This window comes from Perognathus longimembris, chromosome 12 (genome assembly GCF_023159225.1).
Source record: "Perognathus longimembris pacificus isolate PPM17 chromosome 12, ASM2315922v1, whole genome shotgun sequence".
NCBI classification, from domain to species: domain Eukaryota; kingdom Metazoa; phylum Chordata; class Mammalia; order Rodentia; family Heteromyidae; genus Perognathus; species Perognathus longimembris.
This window is the reverse complement of record NC_063172.1, coordinates 22,544,044-22,563,048: the sequence shown is the minus strand read 5'-3', so window position 1 is coordinate 22,563,048 and position 19,005 is coordinate 22,544,044. Positions and strand designations below refer to the sequence as shown.

Sequence of the window (19,005 nt, the reverse complement as noted above, 5' to 3'; positions counted from 1 at the left end):
AAGTTTATTTTCTAATTTTCTCACTATCCTAAAACTCTACATGATTGTTTCCAATTCCAAAATGTGAGAGGATTTTTTTTTACTTAAAAATACTATGGCAAAATACTTGATAATTTTTGCTTGCAGCCAAGTTGGAATGAAAAGGACCAGATTACTTTCCATTAGAAACAACTAAGAAGTAAAATTAACCAGACAAAATTACATGCAACAATGGCCTCCAAGAACTAGCTATCAGGCAATAAAGACTAATGATCCTTAAAGAGACCCTAAGTACATAAGGTGACCCCTACTACTGTCCCAGATTATGGCCTTGAAAAATTTCCAGGCCGCAACACAAAGAGAAGAAACTGAGGGCAAATCTAGCAAAATCCTTGAGTTGAAGATATTGATTTGAAAGTCTGATACAACCAGGCAGGTAGCAGAAAGGACAGCTGCCCACACAGAATCTTGGGAGATCTACAGAGGGTCTCTCTCAAGGACTTAGCACAGTACCAAGGCCAAGTGTTTATGGAAGCAACCTCAGATCAAGGTAAGAAGCATTGCAAAGGATGAGACAGTACAGTGCTGGCACACTATCTATGCCCAACAGATAAAATTTAAAAACAGAAAGCAAAAACTGTAATTTGTGGAATACTGGGCACACACGACAGTCTTCCCTTGACAGCATTTAAAATGATCCCCTATTGAAGTACTTACTGTTCTAGAGCAGCCTAACAAAACAAAAAAGCAAGAGTCAACAAAATTAGTTTCCAAACAATTAAATTTTATTCCCCTCAAACAAAAAAAAAACTTCAAGATTTTAAGAATGCAAAAATATTCTCCATTCACTCAACTTATTGAACACTACTATGTGTCAAGAACTAGGAACAGTATAGTAAGAGAAATACCATAGTTTTCGTAGCGCTCCCAGTCTAGCAGTAGAATAGTCATGAAATAAACATAAAATTAAAAGCTACATTTACAGTCTTGAGATCAAAGGTTCTAAAGTGAAATCAGGAAAGATGTTCAGAAGCCTTCTGTATTTTAGGAACACAAAAACTATGATTTGGATGGGAATTCCAGTGTCCAAATTTGGAACCTAGTGCATTTATAGATACATTGGAAGAGATCTCAACAAAGAAATACACAGGAAATGACTCCCGCAGGAATAAATTACATGGATCTGCACTAGCAATGCCAATTTTTATGCCTTCTGGAGTCTACATCGTTTAGTATGATAATCTTACACTGAATCTAGGTTTGATACTTGATTTGTTCGGAGGAATGGTACAGTAACAAATTTGAAATAAGTATCATATATGTGTTGTTATGTGCTAGGCCAACAAGCCTGCACTAGCCTGCCACTGGATGAGTCAAGAGATCATCTGAAATCATCAAAAACAGGCTCCCAACAAAGGAGAAAGTCTACTCAAGATGAAAACTGCCCAGCATACCCACAAATGAACCAAAATGCAAGAATGAGCTTTGCTAGAACTAGAACAACCATCAAGCTGACCTGTAGATTGGTAAGCAACAATAATGCTTTCATACTGAGCCACTGAATTCTGGGTTTTGTTTTGAATGCATTAACTAAACATGGTAATATGGCTTACTAATTTAGAGACCAACACACACAGACACACGCACACGTGCACACACACCCACACGTGCACACACAGGCACACACAACAAAACTAAACAAAAATCACTTGTGAGGGAAAAAGGAAGGAAAAGGAATGGAAAGAAAAATTCATCTCTCATGAGTCAACTGTAATCCTTTAAAGTTCAACTAGAATATCAACTCTTTCAGAAAGCCTTCTCAGATTTCCACAGGCTAGTTTAGAACAGATGCTTAAGTTTTACCATGTTATGTAGTACAAAAACCTACCACTGCCTTCTCACATTGTAATTATTGAAACTTTTCTAAGTAGATAAGTTATGTAATGCTTATTCACAGTGACTTACTCACCTTGACATCGTCAAAATGTATCGCAACACTGGCCCATGATATTTCTGAATTTAATAAACTAATAAATACTTGTTTGATAATCTTAACACGTATTTCTCCAAGTGTGATCTATTGACATCCATCAGAATCTGCTGGGGCCTGCACTATAAAGTGTAGACCTCCGGGCATTCATGAAAATTAAGTTTGTACGTAGTGAAAACAGGATGGGTACATCCCAGCCAACCACAAAGAAACAAAAAAAAGCAGAAGTGTGGCAACTAAATCGCGTTCCCACACAAACTAATTAGCGCACCAACCCTTAGAGTACCGGGACCTGAACCCCTGAAAATGACCGATATGGAAGGTAGGAGAATTTCTCTCATAAGAAATGGCTCTGCGTCAGAGGAAACAACTGGGGATTGTCCAAGGAGGTGTGGCTTTTCAGGGAACACGTTTGAAAACGAGGAAAGAATGTCCAGAACTTTCTCCTCATCAGAGCCAGGCCAGAGATGGGCAGACTGACAGCCGAGTCCCAGGCAATTACTTGTGCAGACCTCAAAACCCGACCGGCCGCGCAAAGGGGGAACCCCGCCGTGGTTCCTGGGATGGACACCATCCTCCAAGAACAGCCACCCTGGGTACACCCCAACCGGAAAGGCCACGGTGACCTTGCTTGCCCTAGTCAGAAAGAAAACGGGGAAAGGTCAGGGGGTGCAGCGGAAAGGGAGCGGGGGGGGGGAGGGGTGGGGAGACACCAGGGGCCTGGGGGCGCCGCCACTTCCCACCTGCGTCAAGCTCCAGCTGGTAACAGGGCAGCGGCTCGAGAGACAACTTGTAACCCTCGAAGCGGGGGTCCAACAGTGGCCTCTTCACCCGCAGGGAGCAATTAGCCGCCACCTCCATCGCTTTATAGAGTCCCGGCCTAAGAACTAATAAAGCTCTTGTTGAAAGGTCCGCGCTGGCTCCGGGAACTGAGGCTGGGAAGGCGGCGTGGTTCCCATCCCAGAGCACACTGCGGGGCAAAGTGCATACCGGGAAGTGTAGTGTCCCTGTGAGGGAGGGGGAACAGATTCTGTTGCATTCCGGGCCGCGTAGTTTTCTGAGAGCTTGTCGTCCTGGAGTGATAGCTGGATCCGGACTCACATACCCAGAAAGCTGAGCGACCGGGAGGCGGCCCGCGCTAGTTAAATTCTCACATTATAGGCAGAGTGGCCAGACCCCGCCCCGGAAATGCGTGTTCTAGCTTTCTGTGTGCTTAGGTGCCCGAGCTACTGAGGGTCTAAGTCCCGGGCAGTCGAAGAGTGTGGTAGGTAACGGTCGTCAGCGCAAGGGTCATTTCGTCGCTGGGAAGGGACGGCCCTCGCCCGCGGTGATGGTGGTGAGCTATGCCCGTGGTCCTCAGGGCCGGGACCCGGGCCCGGCCCAGGCTCCTTTTCGCTGTACTGTCTTTGGTTCGCTTCCCCGACCCGCGCTCGCTCGCGGGCCTGTAGGGCTCTCCGACTGGGCGTGCTGCTGGAGTTGGCCTGGAGCCAGTCCTCGCTTTGTTTTCTGGCTCCTCCCCTCCCGCCTCGCCAGTTGTCCCCGCTGTGGTTTATTTTCCCAAAGAATGTCTGAACTGGGAGGGATCCCCTAGCGCCCTGGTTTTGGTTTCCTTTTTTTTTTTTTTTCTTTTTCCTTTTTTCCCCCTTTTTTCTTTTTTTAACCAGTGAGAAAACTGAGGCCTTTAAAGTATTAAATGACTTGTCCAAGGTCACTATCTGTAGTTTGGGGGCACAAGGCGAGATCAAGTTCAACATTCTTGCTGTGGAACTGACGAGCTCTTTGTAGTTACTTTGAAAAATGTTAGCTTCCAGTTTACAAAGGCAAAACATTTCCTACTTCTTTTTCAACCTCCCTTCCCGATTCCCTATTCCTCTAAAAAGAAATTCAACTCTGAAAAGTCATTGCCAAACGTGAGTCGGGAGATAGGAGATCATAAGTAGTGTCAAGTCAGTGACAGATTAGATGGGCAGAGCATTAGCTTATCCCAAGTTTTATTTACACTTTTAAGTGTCTTGAATGTCCTTAAAACACAAGTTAAGAGTTAGTTTGAGAGTTGTTTCCTCTTCATCCCCACCATCAATAAATGTTTTTGCTAACTCACAGCTAGTGTAACCACTTAATACAAGGTACACCCTAGTGAAGAGTGAAGTACTCAGTCTTACCATTACGTGTTTATTTGGTTTTTTTCACTAATACTTTCTAATCTTTTGTTGGTATTTAAATTATATGGCTTCCCCAAATTTTGAATGTACCTAAGGTGCAGCAATGGATCAGCAGTCAGTTCTGATGCAGTTCAATAAAGTGGGGCTTCAAGGGTCAGAGAACCCAGAGTTCAAATTCTGCTTTCACTTTTTTGTATCTCTGTGCCTCAGTTTTCTCATCTGTAAAAATGTAAAGTATGTTAATATGTAATAGAGTGAGTTTGGGGAATTAAAAAATGTAATTACAAAAATAGTCCATTTTTCAGCCCAGTACAGGCACTTAATTGTTTAGTGTTAAAGTGATAGTTGATATTATATAAAGACTCATTAATAAAGAGCATACAGGAGAAAGAAATAGTATAGTGAATGTTGATATGACATCTTAGGATGCAACAAATAATATTAAGAGTAATGATATTGTTAATACTTAAAATTTATCACTCTTATATACATGAAGCCCTGGGTTTGATTCCTGAGCACCACATGTATAGAAAAGGCCAGAAGTGGCGCTGTGGCTCAAGTGGTAGAATGCTAGCCTTGAGCAAAAAGAAGCCAGGGACAGTGCTCAGACCTTGAGTCCAAGGCCCAGGACTGGCAAAAAGTAAAATTAAATTAAATTAAAATTTAACACTCTTGCAGTTGATAGAATATTAAAGTGTTAGGCTGCTTGTCTGGGAGATTTAGAAGAAAATGATTTGTAAGTTTCTGTATCTGAAAACACTTATTGATGTCCAGGTTAGCAAGATGAACAAAGATGCACAGATGAGAGCAGCGATTAACCAAAAGTTAATAGAAACTGGAGAAAGAGAGCGGTAAGTAACTAAAATTGTGTTAATAAATTACATTTTATAGTCTTTAATGATTATAAAAATCCACACATCAAGGAACAAAAAACATGTTAGTGGAAACAACTGAGATCATCAGAAGTTTCTGTTCCTGACTGAAATAGTTTAGATCCATTCAACATTGCAAAACTTAGAAGGGTGGTTAAGAAAGATAAGCAAGAAATGACTACTCTCAAACATGTATAACAGAAAAGAAAAAATACCAATTAACTACAATTGAAGACATGTTCCCCAGGTTTTAACAGGAAGGAAACATGATAGACCCAGTTTCATTTACCAAGCCTGTGTGTCTGTCTGTCTGTCTTGAACTCTGCCTTGTGCTCTCTCTTGGCTTTATTGCCCAAAGTTGATGCTCTATCACTTAGGAGCTATTCCTTCACTTCCAGCTTTTTGCTGGTTAATTGGAGGTGAGAATCTCACCGACTTTTCTGCCTCGGCTGGCTTTGAACAGATGTTAGTATTACAGGCATGAACCACCCTAGATCTTGTTGTTTTCTGTCTCCTTCTGTTTGTCCATACTGTCCACAGACTTCAGTCCTTCTACTTTCTTCTCTCCAGTTCCTGTGATGACAGGCATGTGCCACCATGCCCAGCATCAAGCTCTTGTAACCTTGAGAGGCATGAACTATCCTTTTCCTAAATATTTTTCTTCCCTTCATTTTGAGCATTTTTTCCTTTTATTATTAAGATTAAAAGCTTTTAAAATTTTAAGATTTCCTCTTCAGAGACTCTCCACTTAATCACATTACATCTTAGCTTAACTGCTAGTTTTTATCTTCCATTTTAAAATAGTAAGTTGCATGACAGCAGAGCATCTAATGCTATGCCTTGTACCTAACTGGCCAAGTAAATATATGAAGAATAGATGTAAAAGTACAAAGAAGTGATTGTAGAAACAATAAAGGACCCCAACAACAAAGTGATGAAGTTTACAGAATCTTTCCATTTTTACTTGTGGATCAAGTTAATTGTGCGGGATCTGAATAATAAGAGATACTGGGATTTAAAATAAACAACTCAGATTGGCCTAACCAATGGAAGTACATAAGGTTTGCAATTGCTTCTTACATCATCCAGTCTAAGCACTAAAAAATTGTTGCCAAAATATTTTCTCTGTTTTTCAAACAGAGCCTTCTCACAAGTGACAGAGAATTGCAGTTCAAAATTTACATTTCACCAGTTCAAAGAACCTTCCTCTGCAAAGGGCCTTAGTGATTACTGTTACACTTAGGTAATAAACCAGTTAGATGACCAGCTTTGTCTTCCTCATATTACTGTCCCTAGAATAATTGCCCAAATTAATATACAAGAGGGTTTCTCTTATTTTTTTCTTTCAAAAAGGCAGGGAGATGGTTTCCAGGGCTCACAAAAACATCTGTTGCTGACTTTATTCTTATATGTTGGGACTTACATGATTATTAGGAAGGAAGCATTTATACTTGAGGGATTCTATTTTGCCAGTGTAGTGGATATACTTGAAAGGGTCAAGATAGGTGCAAAAAAAATTGGGGTAAAAGTACAAAACAGCAAGAACGGAAAGGAGAAATTAGTTTTTTTTTTAAAGAAGAAGAAACAGCCCGTGATCTGAGGAAGGACTTGTCTACAGCAGTGCTATGATTGACTAGGAGGATAGTACTGCTAAAAATGAGTATAGTGAATTAGACTCATTGTTTTTGTTTTTAACTTATACAGCTGAAAGGTACTGAGCCATGCCTTGTTTAGTGCTGTAGGTAAGAGTAATAAACAAAATGGAGTTTGTGCTTTGTGAAACTTCTTTTTTTTTAATTTATTTTTTTCTCTTATTGTCAAAGTGATGTACAGAGAGGTTACAGTTTCATATGTTAGGACTTGGGTACATTTCTTGTATTGTTTGTTACCTCCTCCTTCATTCCCCCTTCCCCCTTCCCCTCTCCCCCCATGAGTTATTCAGTTGGTTTTCACCAAACAGTTTTGCAAGTATTGCTTTTGTAGTCGTTTGTCTTTTTATCCTTGAAACTTCTTTTTATCTTTCTTCCATACTGAGGTTTGAAGTCAGGACTTGGAGGTGCCCAACTACTTGAGCCACACCTCAGCTTTCATGAATTGTAAATTTCTAATGGGAGGGAAATAGTATTAAATGTGTGATAGGTCAGGTAGTGATAAGTGCTAGAGAAAGAAAGAAAGCAACTAAGTGGGAAAAATTGATGTTTCACACAGTTAAAAGCAAAGAAAATTCAAGGTCTTGAGTTATATATGGAAACTAAGGGCACTGGATATGTTGTGTGAGGGAGGAAGGAGATAAAATCACAAGCTCTGTGGGTGGCTCATGCCTGTATTCCAAGCTACTTAGGTGGCTGAGGTCTGAGTATGGAGGTTGAAGCTAGTCCAGGCATGAAAGTCTATGAAATTCTTATCTCCAATTAATCACCACAAAAGTTGGAAGTAGAGCTATGACTCAGGTGGTAGACACAGTGCTAGCCATGAGCAAAAATCAAAGTGCCTAGGCCCCAAATCAGCAAGAAAAAAAAAAAGATTACAATCACGATTAGGGAGAAGCCAGATCATCAAGGTTTATGTAAGTCATAGTAGAAACCTAGCATTTTCTTTTGAGCAAATTGGGGTGGCACTAGAGGGTTTGGTGTAACCATTGACTATTAAAGTACACAAGGGGCGAAGCAAGTGATTGGGTAATAATCTGTACCCTACCTCAAACTAGGGCATTAGTAACAGAGATGGTGAGAAACATTTAAATTCTAGTTAACATTTTAAAACTGAAACCTGTTGAGTTTACTCATGGATTAGATATTACAAAGGGGGTGGAGTGAAGAATGCCAGAGTTCAAGCCCAAGGAACCAAAAGAATGAGGTTGTCATTTTGAGAAAAGCAAGATGGAGTGGGAGAGAATAAAAAGTTGAGTATGAGCCTTATTGATTCCATTGGTTGGAATATATGTCAATATTTTACTATTAGAAAGAAAATACTGTTAACAAAAATTATAGGCTTACTACTTATTGAGTTACTAAAATAAGGGGAGTTAGTCTGTCATGGTAGAGATAGAGCTCTAGAATTTACACAAAGTCACAAGATTCTTGAGAAGTGTTTTAGCCGCTCCATTTAATTTTGTTCCTCACATTAAGCCCATATTTACTTCAAAATCCTGAATTTAAGTGACTTACAAAAGATTGAAGAACAGAACCAAGATTAGGCCCCAGTTATAAAAGTTTTGAAATTGAAAGGCAGGATGTTTTTACTTGAACAATTATACCTTTGCTTCAAACACTCTTATCCATACTACTGTACATTGTTAATTAATTTGAAAACTTTTTTTCGACAGCCTCAAAGAGTTGCTGAGAGCTAAATTAATTGAATGTGGCTGGAAGGATCAGTTGAAGGCACACTGTAAAGGTAATCAGTCTTACTTAGAAGATAAGCTAGTTTCATTGCTTTCAACTGAGTTGGTTGGGAGTTAACTAGAAAGAAGTATAATGAGTATTTTAAAGTATGATTTCTCTAGTCTTAATTTTAAGGAAATAGAGTCTTATAGTAACTATTTCCTTCTCTCAGTAATATATGTAAACAATAACTAAATTTTTTTAGAAATCTTTGTGTTTCTCTTAAAACAAGTGAGACCTGATGACTAAGATTTCCTTCAGCATCAAAAAAGTAGAACCCTATGTTTTTCAGTATCAAGTATTCCTAATGTGTTTTCACTTAATAAAAAATTAATGACTGGAGCTTTGGCAGACTTAGAAGAATTTATCTCTCCTATTTCTGTTACCTTGAAAAAAAAGCATGTACAAAAGCTTTTAGGAAATTAATCCTTAAAAAACAGCTTGTTAAATTCCTGGGTATTGATGCTGGAACCACTTGAGAGAGGTTCACATGTCACTAAGATGAGCCTCCTTTCTGGCTCAGTCTGTCTCTGGATTAGGGGAATTCTGTTTTCTAGTGGTACCGGGAGTTTGAACCCTAAGACTGAGCTTCCTGGACAGACAAAGTACCACTTAAGCCACTGTGCATGAGCACTTTTTGCTTTGTTTTTGGGATAATGTCTTGGGTTTTTACCAGAGCCTGGCTGATCATGATCCTTGGGTTTCGTGTTTCCTTATATCAGAGGGTATTAAGCATATACCACCACTCAAGTATTAGTTGAGATGGAATCTTAAAAAATTTTATTCAAACTGGCCTTGAATCATGATCTCCTTAGCTCCTAGGATTTGGGGTGTAAGGCACGACACCCATCTGAAAATTCCAGATATTTTCATGTATCCTGTTATATTACAATGGTTTCTATGAATAAAAATAGTAGAGATTAGCCTGGGCACTATTGGCTCGTGGATTGCAGAATCCTAGCTACTCCAGAGGTTGAGATAAGAGGATCTAAGTTTGAATCCAGTATGGGCAGAAAAGTCTGAGACTACCATAAAAGGCCAAAGTAGAGCTATGCCTCACATGATAGAGTGCTAGCCTTGATATGAAAAGATCAGGGAGAGCACCCAGGTTCAAGCCCCAGGATTGGCACACACACAAAAAGCAAACAGAGAGCGTGTGTCACGAACTCTAAGGGCTACTGGAAAATTAGAAGCCGCACAGACCTTGAATTCATAGACTTTTATAAAAGATTAGAACTAAGCCAGGCACCAGTGGCTCATGCTTGTAATCCTAGCTACTCAGAATCAATTAGCTAGCTATGCTGAGATCTGAGGATCACAGTTCAAAGCCATCACAGAAAAAGCCAGAAGAGGCACTGTGGCTCAAGTGGTAGATCTCTAGCCTTGAGCAAAAGGAGTTCAGGAACAGAGTTCCAGCCCCAGGTCCAGAAAAAAAAAAAAAGATTAGAACTGGATTTTAACTCATGTTCAGATGAGTTATTTAATCTTTCAGTCTATTGCCTCTCCCTTGGAGTGGGAGAAAGGTCTACTCCATTAGATTTTGAATGAATGTTTAAGAAGGGACTTGACAGATAAATGTTCAAAATGTCCAGTTGAAAGTTTCCAGGTTGTTGCAAAAGTTAGATTTAATTGTTACAATTCAAATTTATTTGAAGTGTTGCAGTTACGTGTGAAGTTACATGTTATTTCACTGGAAGATGAATATACTTTTATCTTTTGAAACAAGAATATACTTAATGTGTTTATAAGGTTATAAATTTTCATTTAAAAAGATAAAAAAGAAGTGTCCTCTTTTTTTTTAAAAAAAAGACCAATCTACACTCAAAAAACATGATTTTAACCCTTCCTCTATGAAAATCTTTCTTACAGATAATGATTTTAAATGATATGATTTGTTTTTTGCTTTTGCATAAGAGGTAATTAAAGAAAAAGGACTAGAACACGTTACTGTTGATGACTTGGTGGCTGAAATCACTCCAAAAGGCAGAGGTAAGGAGTGCAGATTGTGTCAGAGGCACATGTGCGATAGACATTTTATTCTTTCATTCAAATGTTCTTTCTTTTTGTTAGGAAAATCACTCTTTCCATAATGATTTGGGTGATTACATTGCTTCATACAGGAAGAGTTACAGTTGTCTACCTGCCTCTTCCACAGTTCAAGCAATGAATGAGATAATATAAAACTTGTCTACACTGTAAAACATTATACCATTGTAAGTTGGTGTGGTTTAGACAGATTTTTTTTAGGGTTTTTTCTTTTTTTTTTTTAATGCAGGATCTTATAGACGGAAGTGTCAATTTAAATTAGGATTTAACCTGTATGGCCTGACTCCACTTCAATATTTAATAATTCAGAGTTTCACTCCAGCCCATGTGTCATTTTTCCACTATCTCTTTCCTTATTAAAAATAAATGAAAGTCTCTCCTTGAATGTCTAATTAAGGATTTAGTGATTCTATAACTTCATGTTCAGGGAAATCCATATTTAAGAATCACAATGCAGTCACTTTCTTAGTTTATCACTTTAATGGCCTGCTTACAGAAGGCAAAGAGAAAAATAGGAAATACTAACATTGATAATCTATATTAAATACATATAGTCAAGAGCCACTTCGTTGTCATTTCTGATGTAGTGACATAATTTACATTTATTTTGACCAAATAAGTTTGAAAATTACCATAGATCCCTAATTTCCTGAACTGCTATCTACTAATAAGGAGTTACAAAATCCTTTGGTCCTCAGTGACTATTTTTTAAAGCCTGTTTACAACTTCAATACCTGCTTGTTTTCTTCAAGTATGTCTCAGGAGAAAAAAACAAAAGCATCTATCTTTTTTTTTTTTTTTGGCTAGTCCAGGGCCTTGGACTCAGGGCCTGAGCACTGTCTCTGGCTTCTCTTTGCTCAAGGCTAGCACTCTGCCACTTGAGCCACAGCGCCACTTCTGGCCATTTTCTGTATATGTGGTGCTGGGGAATTGAACCCAGGGCCTCATGTATACGAGGCAAGCTCTTGCCACTAGGCCATATCCCCAGCCACATCTATCTTATGAATATATATGCAAGATAATTTTTCCTGCTTTTTCTATAATTCTTCACATGTTCACATTGTTTAGAAATACGTTGTACAGGTTAGAAATTATCCTGTACTGCATCAGCATTTGTATTTTGGGTACATCAATGTTTTGCAGCTTTTCTGCATTTTCTTTGCTCATTTTTGTTATCCTGCTGGTATTTTTCTTATTTAGGAGAAGCTACTGTATAGTCAAGAGAGCAATCCTATTCTATAAGATAGTTCACTAAGTTCCTGTCTTTTGGGTTTGTTTAAGGTAATCTTGATTAATTGTAAGATGTTGTAAGTCAAATTTGTCAATTAGATATAGCCTATGTATTTTAAAATGGCTCTCTGTACTCCTTGTTTAAAACTTGTCTTATTTTTTTCTCATCAGTGTGCACTGTATTTAAGTATTAAATAATTAAAGTAAGGAATTATAGATATGTATCCTTTTTCAAAGATCTTTGCTTCTTTTTCCTTTTTATACACATTTTTATATTATTAAGAAGTTGCCATTTAACAAAGCAGTTTCTGAATACAATGCATCTTAATCAGTGTTACCCTTTCAACATTCCCACCCACCTCTCCCAATTCACCCCTCCTTCAGTTTTTCAATTTTGTGTATATCCACTTCTTTTTTCTTCTTCAACTATGCTGACTATCTGTGAACTTCCTCTGGTAATTCTGAATGGTATGTAAGGTCTTAAATTGGCATGTATTTGGAATCTTCTTGCTCTGATTCTTTTTATTTTTATATTTCAGCCCTGGTACCTGACAGTGTAAAGAAGGAGCTCCTACAAAGAATAAGAACATTCCTTGCTCAGCATGCCAGTCTTTAAGGTTGAATTAGATTGTGTTGTTCTGTGGTTTTCTTTCTGAAAGTAAAACTTGCCATAAATTAGAACTCAGTCTCCCAAAATAAAATCCTTTTTTGTATGATGGTATACAGTTTTCAGTAATGATGTATACATTGTATTGATTTTTTTCCCTAAATGTGTTATTTTAATAAATATCTCATGAAGAAGTTTGAAGTTTGCTTGGATTTTGGAATAAATAGGACTCTGTCTTTATTACTAATTTACTAGACTGTTGAGAAACAATGAGCAATTAATATAAAGTATTTAGTATGTGCAATTATCTGTGCTAACAGCAGGAGATAACAGCCTTTCCTGATTGTCTACATATGGTGTATTCCTTTTGTGAATCCCCATTCTATTTTATAAATTGTAATATCCCATCTTGTACTATGGTTATTTACTTTTTTTTTCAAATTTGTTACAAACTGAGGGTTAGGACTGGGTTTTACTCATCTTTCTGTGCCTTCCTTATGCTTCCAAGAATTTGCCATCTAGTAGAAGAGAGAACATTTGCAAGCTGGCTGCACACCAAGCTCCTCTCACAATACTCTACTCATCTGAACTTTGAAAGCAGAATCTGTAAATTGCATCCCCACATACTAAGGTCAAGAAAGAACTTAATTGGAATTAATCTTCATCCATTAGCTTTACTATGACATCAGGATTGCTAAATCCAGTGGACTCTATCTGTTCTTACGTGACCTCTGCTGCAAAGTGAGAATGTTGACTATCCTGCCACTTGGAACTCTCACCCCACTCCTCATATTGTTTCTTCCTACCAATGGAAGTTCCTTCTGTTTCTTGTGGAATACCAATACCTGTTACTGTATGTGACTTTTAAGTAATAATGTTTTTAGGGCTCTCTTCTGAGTTCTCTGTCTGACTTAACTGGATGTACTTTTCCTGGGCACATCCAGGAAATGAGTCAGACCATGGTTTCAAATACCAACAGGTTGATAAATGCTAACCTCTGTGTCCAAGCAAGACTTATTTCTAGCCGCAACTGTATGTACTCACTTGTGGATCAGCATGTATGGATATTCCACAAACACCTCAAACCGATGGTAACCAAAACAGTGATTATATAGTAACCACCCCTGCTGTCTTTGTCTGAATAGTACCTCCTAGACATACAGATTTCCCAAGACCCTTCTTAAATGTTGTGTCTGAAGGTAAGAGAGAATGGCACAAGATCCTGTATTTCTGAAGACAGCCTAGTTTGTTTGCTGATGATGATAGAGGACTTTTGAGAATAGCAAGGCTGTAAAATGTCTCCCCTTAACTATTCTGGCTGATCGCTGTAGACTCCTAATATTTCCTTGCTCTAAGTGTGTGCCTCTACTAGTATTGCTTCCACACTTGCCTCTATGGCCTTACTAAAATTCAAGTGTGATCATTTTATCCCTTACTTGAAATTCATCAGTGCAAGATAAAATTCTGTCTTTACATAATATTTTGACCATCTAGATGTGACGCTTACTGCTCTGGTCTCCCAAAGTATCTGTTCCATCCGTTAATTTTTTTTTTTTTTTTTTGGCCAGTCCTGGGCCTTGGACTCCGGGCCTGAGCACTGTCCCTGGCTTCTTCCCGCTCAAGGCTAGCACTCCGCCACTTGAGCCACAGCGCCGCTTCTGGCCGTTTTCTGTATATGTGGTGCTGGGGAATCGAACCTAGGGCCTCGTGTATCCGAGGCAGGCACTCTTGCCACTAGGCTATATCCCCAGCCCCATCCGTTAATATTTTTGAGAACCCATCGACATGGGAAGGGCTTCCTTCTAAGTTATGAAAATATTCTGAAACTCCTTTGATTTAGGTTCCCCACAGTTACCCATTTTTTAGTTTTTATATTTAAGTTTTCCTGCAAAAGTGTTACCATTAGACCTGTTGATTTATAAATGCCATGCATTCCTCCCTGCAGTTTTTCTATAGGAAACCACTAAGCTGTGCATTTGTCTTCATAGTAGTTCTTGAATTTCCTGGAGGGGAAGAAAAGACTATTTTTGTCTGTGATGCCTATTTCTGAACGAACAATTAAGGAGTAAGTGAAGCTTCAAAGGCACATGGGATAGAAGAAGTAAAGTGTGTAATTGAGGGAAAGCTTCGCATTAAGTTTTGGTTTACTGTTTTAATAATTGTGAGGACAGACTGGGATGATGCTGTGTTTTGAGCCCAAGATGCACACACAATCACAAAATCCTACCCAGAAAGAAGTATTGCTTCATTTCACCTCTTATAAAACAATGTTAAAAAATTATAGGGTACTTATTTCCCATTATTAAAAAGGAAGCCATCTTAAATGTTACAAAGAAAATGTTAGAAATAATAGAATTTTCTATGAGTATATATCATGAAGTGTATCACTGCAGTATCTCCACACATAATAATCCTATTCATTTCCTTATGCTTACCTCACTTTCCTGCCCCTTTTAATAGCTTTCATTATGAGAATTAATAGTTCATATTTCATAATTCTGTATATGGAAACAAGCCAAAGTTTTTCAGTCACTCTTAATAGCCCAAAAGATATATACGAAAATGAAGACAGGAAATCTGTGAAATGGAAACAATTAGCTACACTGATAATCCTTCCTAGCAATTTAGTGTTAAAAGAGCATAAACCTTTAGTGGTCATGTTGAGACTTCTTCCATCTCCACTTTGAGGTTTCTCTGAAATCTTAGAAAGTTTGTAGTTTGCATCTAGAAGCATTAATTCCTTGAAAATAAATCAACTTCTCCAGAATATCTTGACTCATCATTGATGTAATTAAACTGTGAATACATTCTTCAACAACTGCACCCGTTCAGACAGAAGTAGACATTTAATACAGTTACATGACTGTGCTGGGTGGGTATAATTAGGATCGGTATAAGCTTCTCATAGGATTAAAGAATTCTCTGCTAAATTATTCATGTAATCACTTTGCTCTGGCAGTACAAGTGTATCATTTGGTTGAGCAGTGCCAAGCCAGGAACTGGGTGATGCTAGGGATTAGTAATTGGATATGGGACTTCTCATAACGATTAAAAAAATGAGAGACCTGTGACAGCTGCTCCATAGGCCGTGTTGGTAATAAGCCCATGTGTGTATGTGTGGCCCTTGTGAAGGCTCTTCCATGTTAGTGACTTCATAAAGTCCTTTATATTTACCATCAGAAACCACAGAAAAGTCACTGGATCAATCTATCAAGAAAACAATTACAGTCACACCATTGGGGTTCTAATCTCCATGATGCTGAATTAACAGGTAGGACTGACTCCTCTGCCTCAAGTTTCCATATCTAGAAAGTAGATCTGATACTGCATACCTGGCAGGAGTTAAAACAAGGATGCCTTAAAGATGAATAGAATAATCAAATGAAAGTTAACTGAATTTATGTTATTCTAGGATGAACTCACTAATTATCTGTTTTCTAATTTTATATAAATGTCAGAATTACCCTTGGATGGAAATAGCTGCTTTTATTTCTAAAAATAATCCAGTTAGTAGTTGCCACGAGCGAACTACAAACACAAGATGAGTAAGTTAAATTCATAGAAATAGAACAAATATCACTACAATTGCACTTAAAGAAGGGTTGAAGCTGTAGTCACTTTTACCTTCATTCTTCTATGACATGAGTTATGTCCCATTTGTCTTTTAATTCTCAGTGCCTTAAAGCAGCTTAATTATCTTCAATAACTAGAAATAAAAATGACTGATGAATAACTGGATGCATCTATTTATTCTCTTTCAAATTACATTTGGCTATTACATTGATCAGCCACTAGAGAGCACTTGGAACCTTTATTTTGGTCCTCTGTGGGGCTCTATAATTGACACAGTTCCAATTCAGGCCAGCCAGCTTTTTCAAGATGGAAGTGTTATTGAATTAAAAATGTGAGTACTTAAGGAAATGCCTCTAGCACAGTGTAACATGAAGCTATAGAGAGATGTAGATATTGTTGGGCTTGGAATCGTTTTGTGGAGCCAATCCAGTAATTCAGAAAGTATGTTGATTTAAATACCACAGACTGCCTTAAGTAGTTCTATTTCACCTACTTTCTGGGACTGTATAGCTTCTTGTTGTTTGTTTTTCATAGTACTGGGAGCTACATCCCAGTCTTAAGAATTTAACAATTGGAAGAAATATTATGAAAGTATAAATAGAGCACATACATTCTCCAGTTCATGTGAATGCTCAATGTCTTATGATGACAATAGTTTCTAAAAATTCAAAAGTACTAAAAACCAAATTTATTGAAGCTGCCGTGTTGTTCTTATGGTAGTGGTGAACACAGGAGTTGGTGCTGTGCTTCTCACATTCAGAAATGTTTCTACTTTGTGCCTGGAATTATTAGAAGTAGGTGATGATAAAATTCTGTCTTTTACCATATATCTTCTTACCCTAAAATTTTTGTTGAAGGAATATACTTCAAAAAATTTATGCTTTCTAGACAGATGTTTATGTCACAACTTGAGTTTTAACATGGTAAGGTACACAAAGTAGGCTAATTGAAATAGAGATGTCCACTACCCCTTGTGTGTTTGCTAGGCAGGTGATGTAATTAACAGTGTGTGGCATGTTTTGAAGCATATTCATTCTGACTCAGACACTGATAGTATGGAAATGCTGTTTCTCAGTTCTGCCATCTATGTGCTTAATAACTTTATTAGTCACTTCAGATTCCAGCTGTTAGTTGGCCTATTCATTCCCTGTCCTGTTGTGGTAAGGATTCTGACACTTAGGAAAATATGGGTGCTCCTCTTAAGAGAAGTGACAAAGTCCAATTCATGGTTATGGACTTTGCAAATATATATGGTTGCACTGTTCACCTAGCAGTAGTACTCATAAAACAGTTTTGTATATGGGGTTGGTCTTCCATATTTTACCCCATCCATAAAATAACTAGGTTTTCAGACAGACATGGTGACAAAGAGCTAACATACTCACTTGCCAGCTGCATTTCCTATGTTCCTTATTCAAATATTCTTTTATTATGATTTGATGTAGACAATCAGTGAAGTAACTGCTTCCTCTACCATCACTGGCCTGTTCTCACTTCCTTCTTACAGCTTAGTTAGCATTACCCTTCATGTCCATTTTTCTTTTTCCCCCAGAACAAACAGTCTTGCTTTATCATAATTTAAGCATACCTTTCCTGAAATCTTTTTCAGTGTAGGCACCTGATCATCTGAAATTTGTCAAAGAGAATTTTACAATGCTAAGTCTTGTTTTAAAAATGGCAAACACAACATCCTGAAATTGGTATGGTTGTTTTTTTAATGTGATATTGACATGGCAATGGTTGGCACTGGCCATGGTTATGAAGGAATGAAACACTTTTTTTAAAAGAATGAGAAGAAAGCAAGATAGAAGTGTTCTAGACTAAAAGAAAACTAAGAGATGTTAGAATTTAAAGCAGTATATTGTCTTTGATAAATATATAAGGTATAATCAAGACTTAGAAGCCTAGGCTACAGTTCCAGTTTTAAATGTCCTGAGTTTTATAGTTAGTTGTACTTATGAAGAATGTCCATGTTCCTTGTTGATGGATGTATTATGTAACTACTCTCAGATGGTTTAACAACAACAACAAATAGTATACGTGGCAAATATCTGAGAGAGAAAGGTAGAAAGAAAATAGAAATCTAATGGAAGGATTTATATGTGTTTATCACGTATAAATGAAATGGGCCAACAAGAGTTTGATTCTCTTAATAGTAATATTTTATTGAATAGAACATGGTAAATAAAATTAAAATCTCCTTTGGATGTTATATATTTAGTTTGTATAAGACTATAAAATACATATCAAACTTTGAAATATATTTTAATAAATGCTTTTTACTATCTATACAATTCTAAACTTGCTTTCTTATTTCTTTACACATCTTGATTGGTGTGTGTTTGAAATGTAAAATCTCATATTTATTTAGTGTAGGCAACTCAATGAGATTGGAAATGAGTATAGACCTATAAAATCATCACTAACATCAAAGTCTCAAATGCATCACCTCTCAGTTTCCTCCCGCCTGATAATGTCAATGCTGATAATGATGGTAATCATAATAATCATATTATTTTTAAGCTTAATCCTTTCAGATAAATATAACTAGTAGTTGAATTACCAGATGACATTGTGATTTTATTTTCAAACTGTTCTGAGGAAATTGTATATTTTTTCATGACAATACCAAATTATATCTTCACTATCAATATGCAAGTTTTCTCTTGTCTTCATATCACCTTCTATACTTGCTATCCCTTGACTTTTTGATAGTAGCCTTATTAACGTGCAAGAGGAGGTGTCATCATGGTTTCCACTGGCATTTCACTGATGGTTACTGGTCCTGAGCTCCTGGCATTATACTATTATATGCGTTCCATGGGAAAATATTTATTCAGGGTCTTAATCCATTTTTAATTTGGCTTTATGGAAGTTTTGTGTTTTGTATTTTGTTTGTATTGAGTGATAAAAATTTCTACTACATGTTGGATATCAATTCTTTATCAGATATACATAGTGTCTGTATATATCTATATACATCAGACTATATATACACACTATATATATGTGTGTGTATATATATGTATATATATACAGAGTGAGAGATTATCTTTATTTTGTTGGCTGTTTAACTCCAGTATGCAGAAACTTTGAAGTTTAGCAGTACTCCCCCAAACCACTGTTAACACCAAGGTCAAATTTTCTTCTTGCTTTTTTATAG

The 19,005-nt window shown here is 37.4% G+C and overlaps 2 protein-coding genes across 3 annotated transcripts in view; one reads left to right on the top strand and one right to left on the bottom strand.

The window, feature by feature from the left end:
* Nudcd1 (NudC domain containing 1) overlaps nucleotides 1-2,926 on the bottom strand; it is a 45,912-nt gene extending 42,986 nt beyond the window's left edge. Inside the window, exon 1 of the mRNA XM_048359273.1 lies at nucleotides 2,713-2,926. Within this exon, the coding sequence (XP_048215230.1) occupies nucleotides 2,713-2,830 (118 nt within the window). The 5' untranslated portion in view covers nucleotides 2,831-2,926. The remainder of the gene's footprint in view (nucleotides 1-2,712) is intronic.
* Nucleotides 2,927-3,145: 219 nt separating this feature from the next.
* Nucleotides 3,146-12,470, top strand: Eny2 (ENY2 transcription and export complex 2 subunit). 2 transcript variants are annotated; one of them, XM_048359276.1, is made up of 5 exons: nucleotides 3,146-3,233; nucleotides 4,906-4,982; nucleotides 8,329-8,399; nucleotides 10,301-10,375; nucleotides 12,202-12,470. In XM_048359276.1, exons 2-5 carry the CDS (start codon nucleotides 4,915-4,917, stop codon nucleotides 12,276-12,278), a joined length of 291 nt encoding a protein of 96 aa, XP_048215233.1. In that variant the 5' UTR covers nucleotides 3,146-3,233; nucleotides 4,906-4,914; the 3' UTR covers nucleotides 12,279-12,470. The 2 variants fall into 2 exon arrangements, with proteins under 2 accessions (XP_048215233.1, XP_048215232.1); XM_048359275.1 differs by having other exon boundaries at nucleotides 3,160-3,305.
* Nucleotides 12,471-19,005: the final 6,535 nt, after the last annotated feature.

Excerpts from the sequence above, each read along its gene's own strand:
- Eny2 (XM_048359275.1), top strand. Across the intron at positions 4,983-8,328 it reads GAAACTGGAGAAAGAGAGCG|CCTCAAAGAGTTGCTGAGAG; the intron begins GTAAGTAACTAA and ends TTTTTTCGACAG. Across the intron at positions 8,400-10,300 it reads GTTGAAGGCACACTGTAAAG|AGGTAATTAAAGAAAAAGGA; the intron begins GTAATCAGTCTT and ends CTTTTGCATAAG.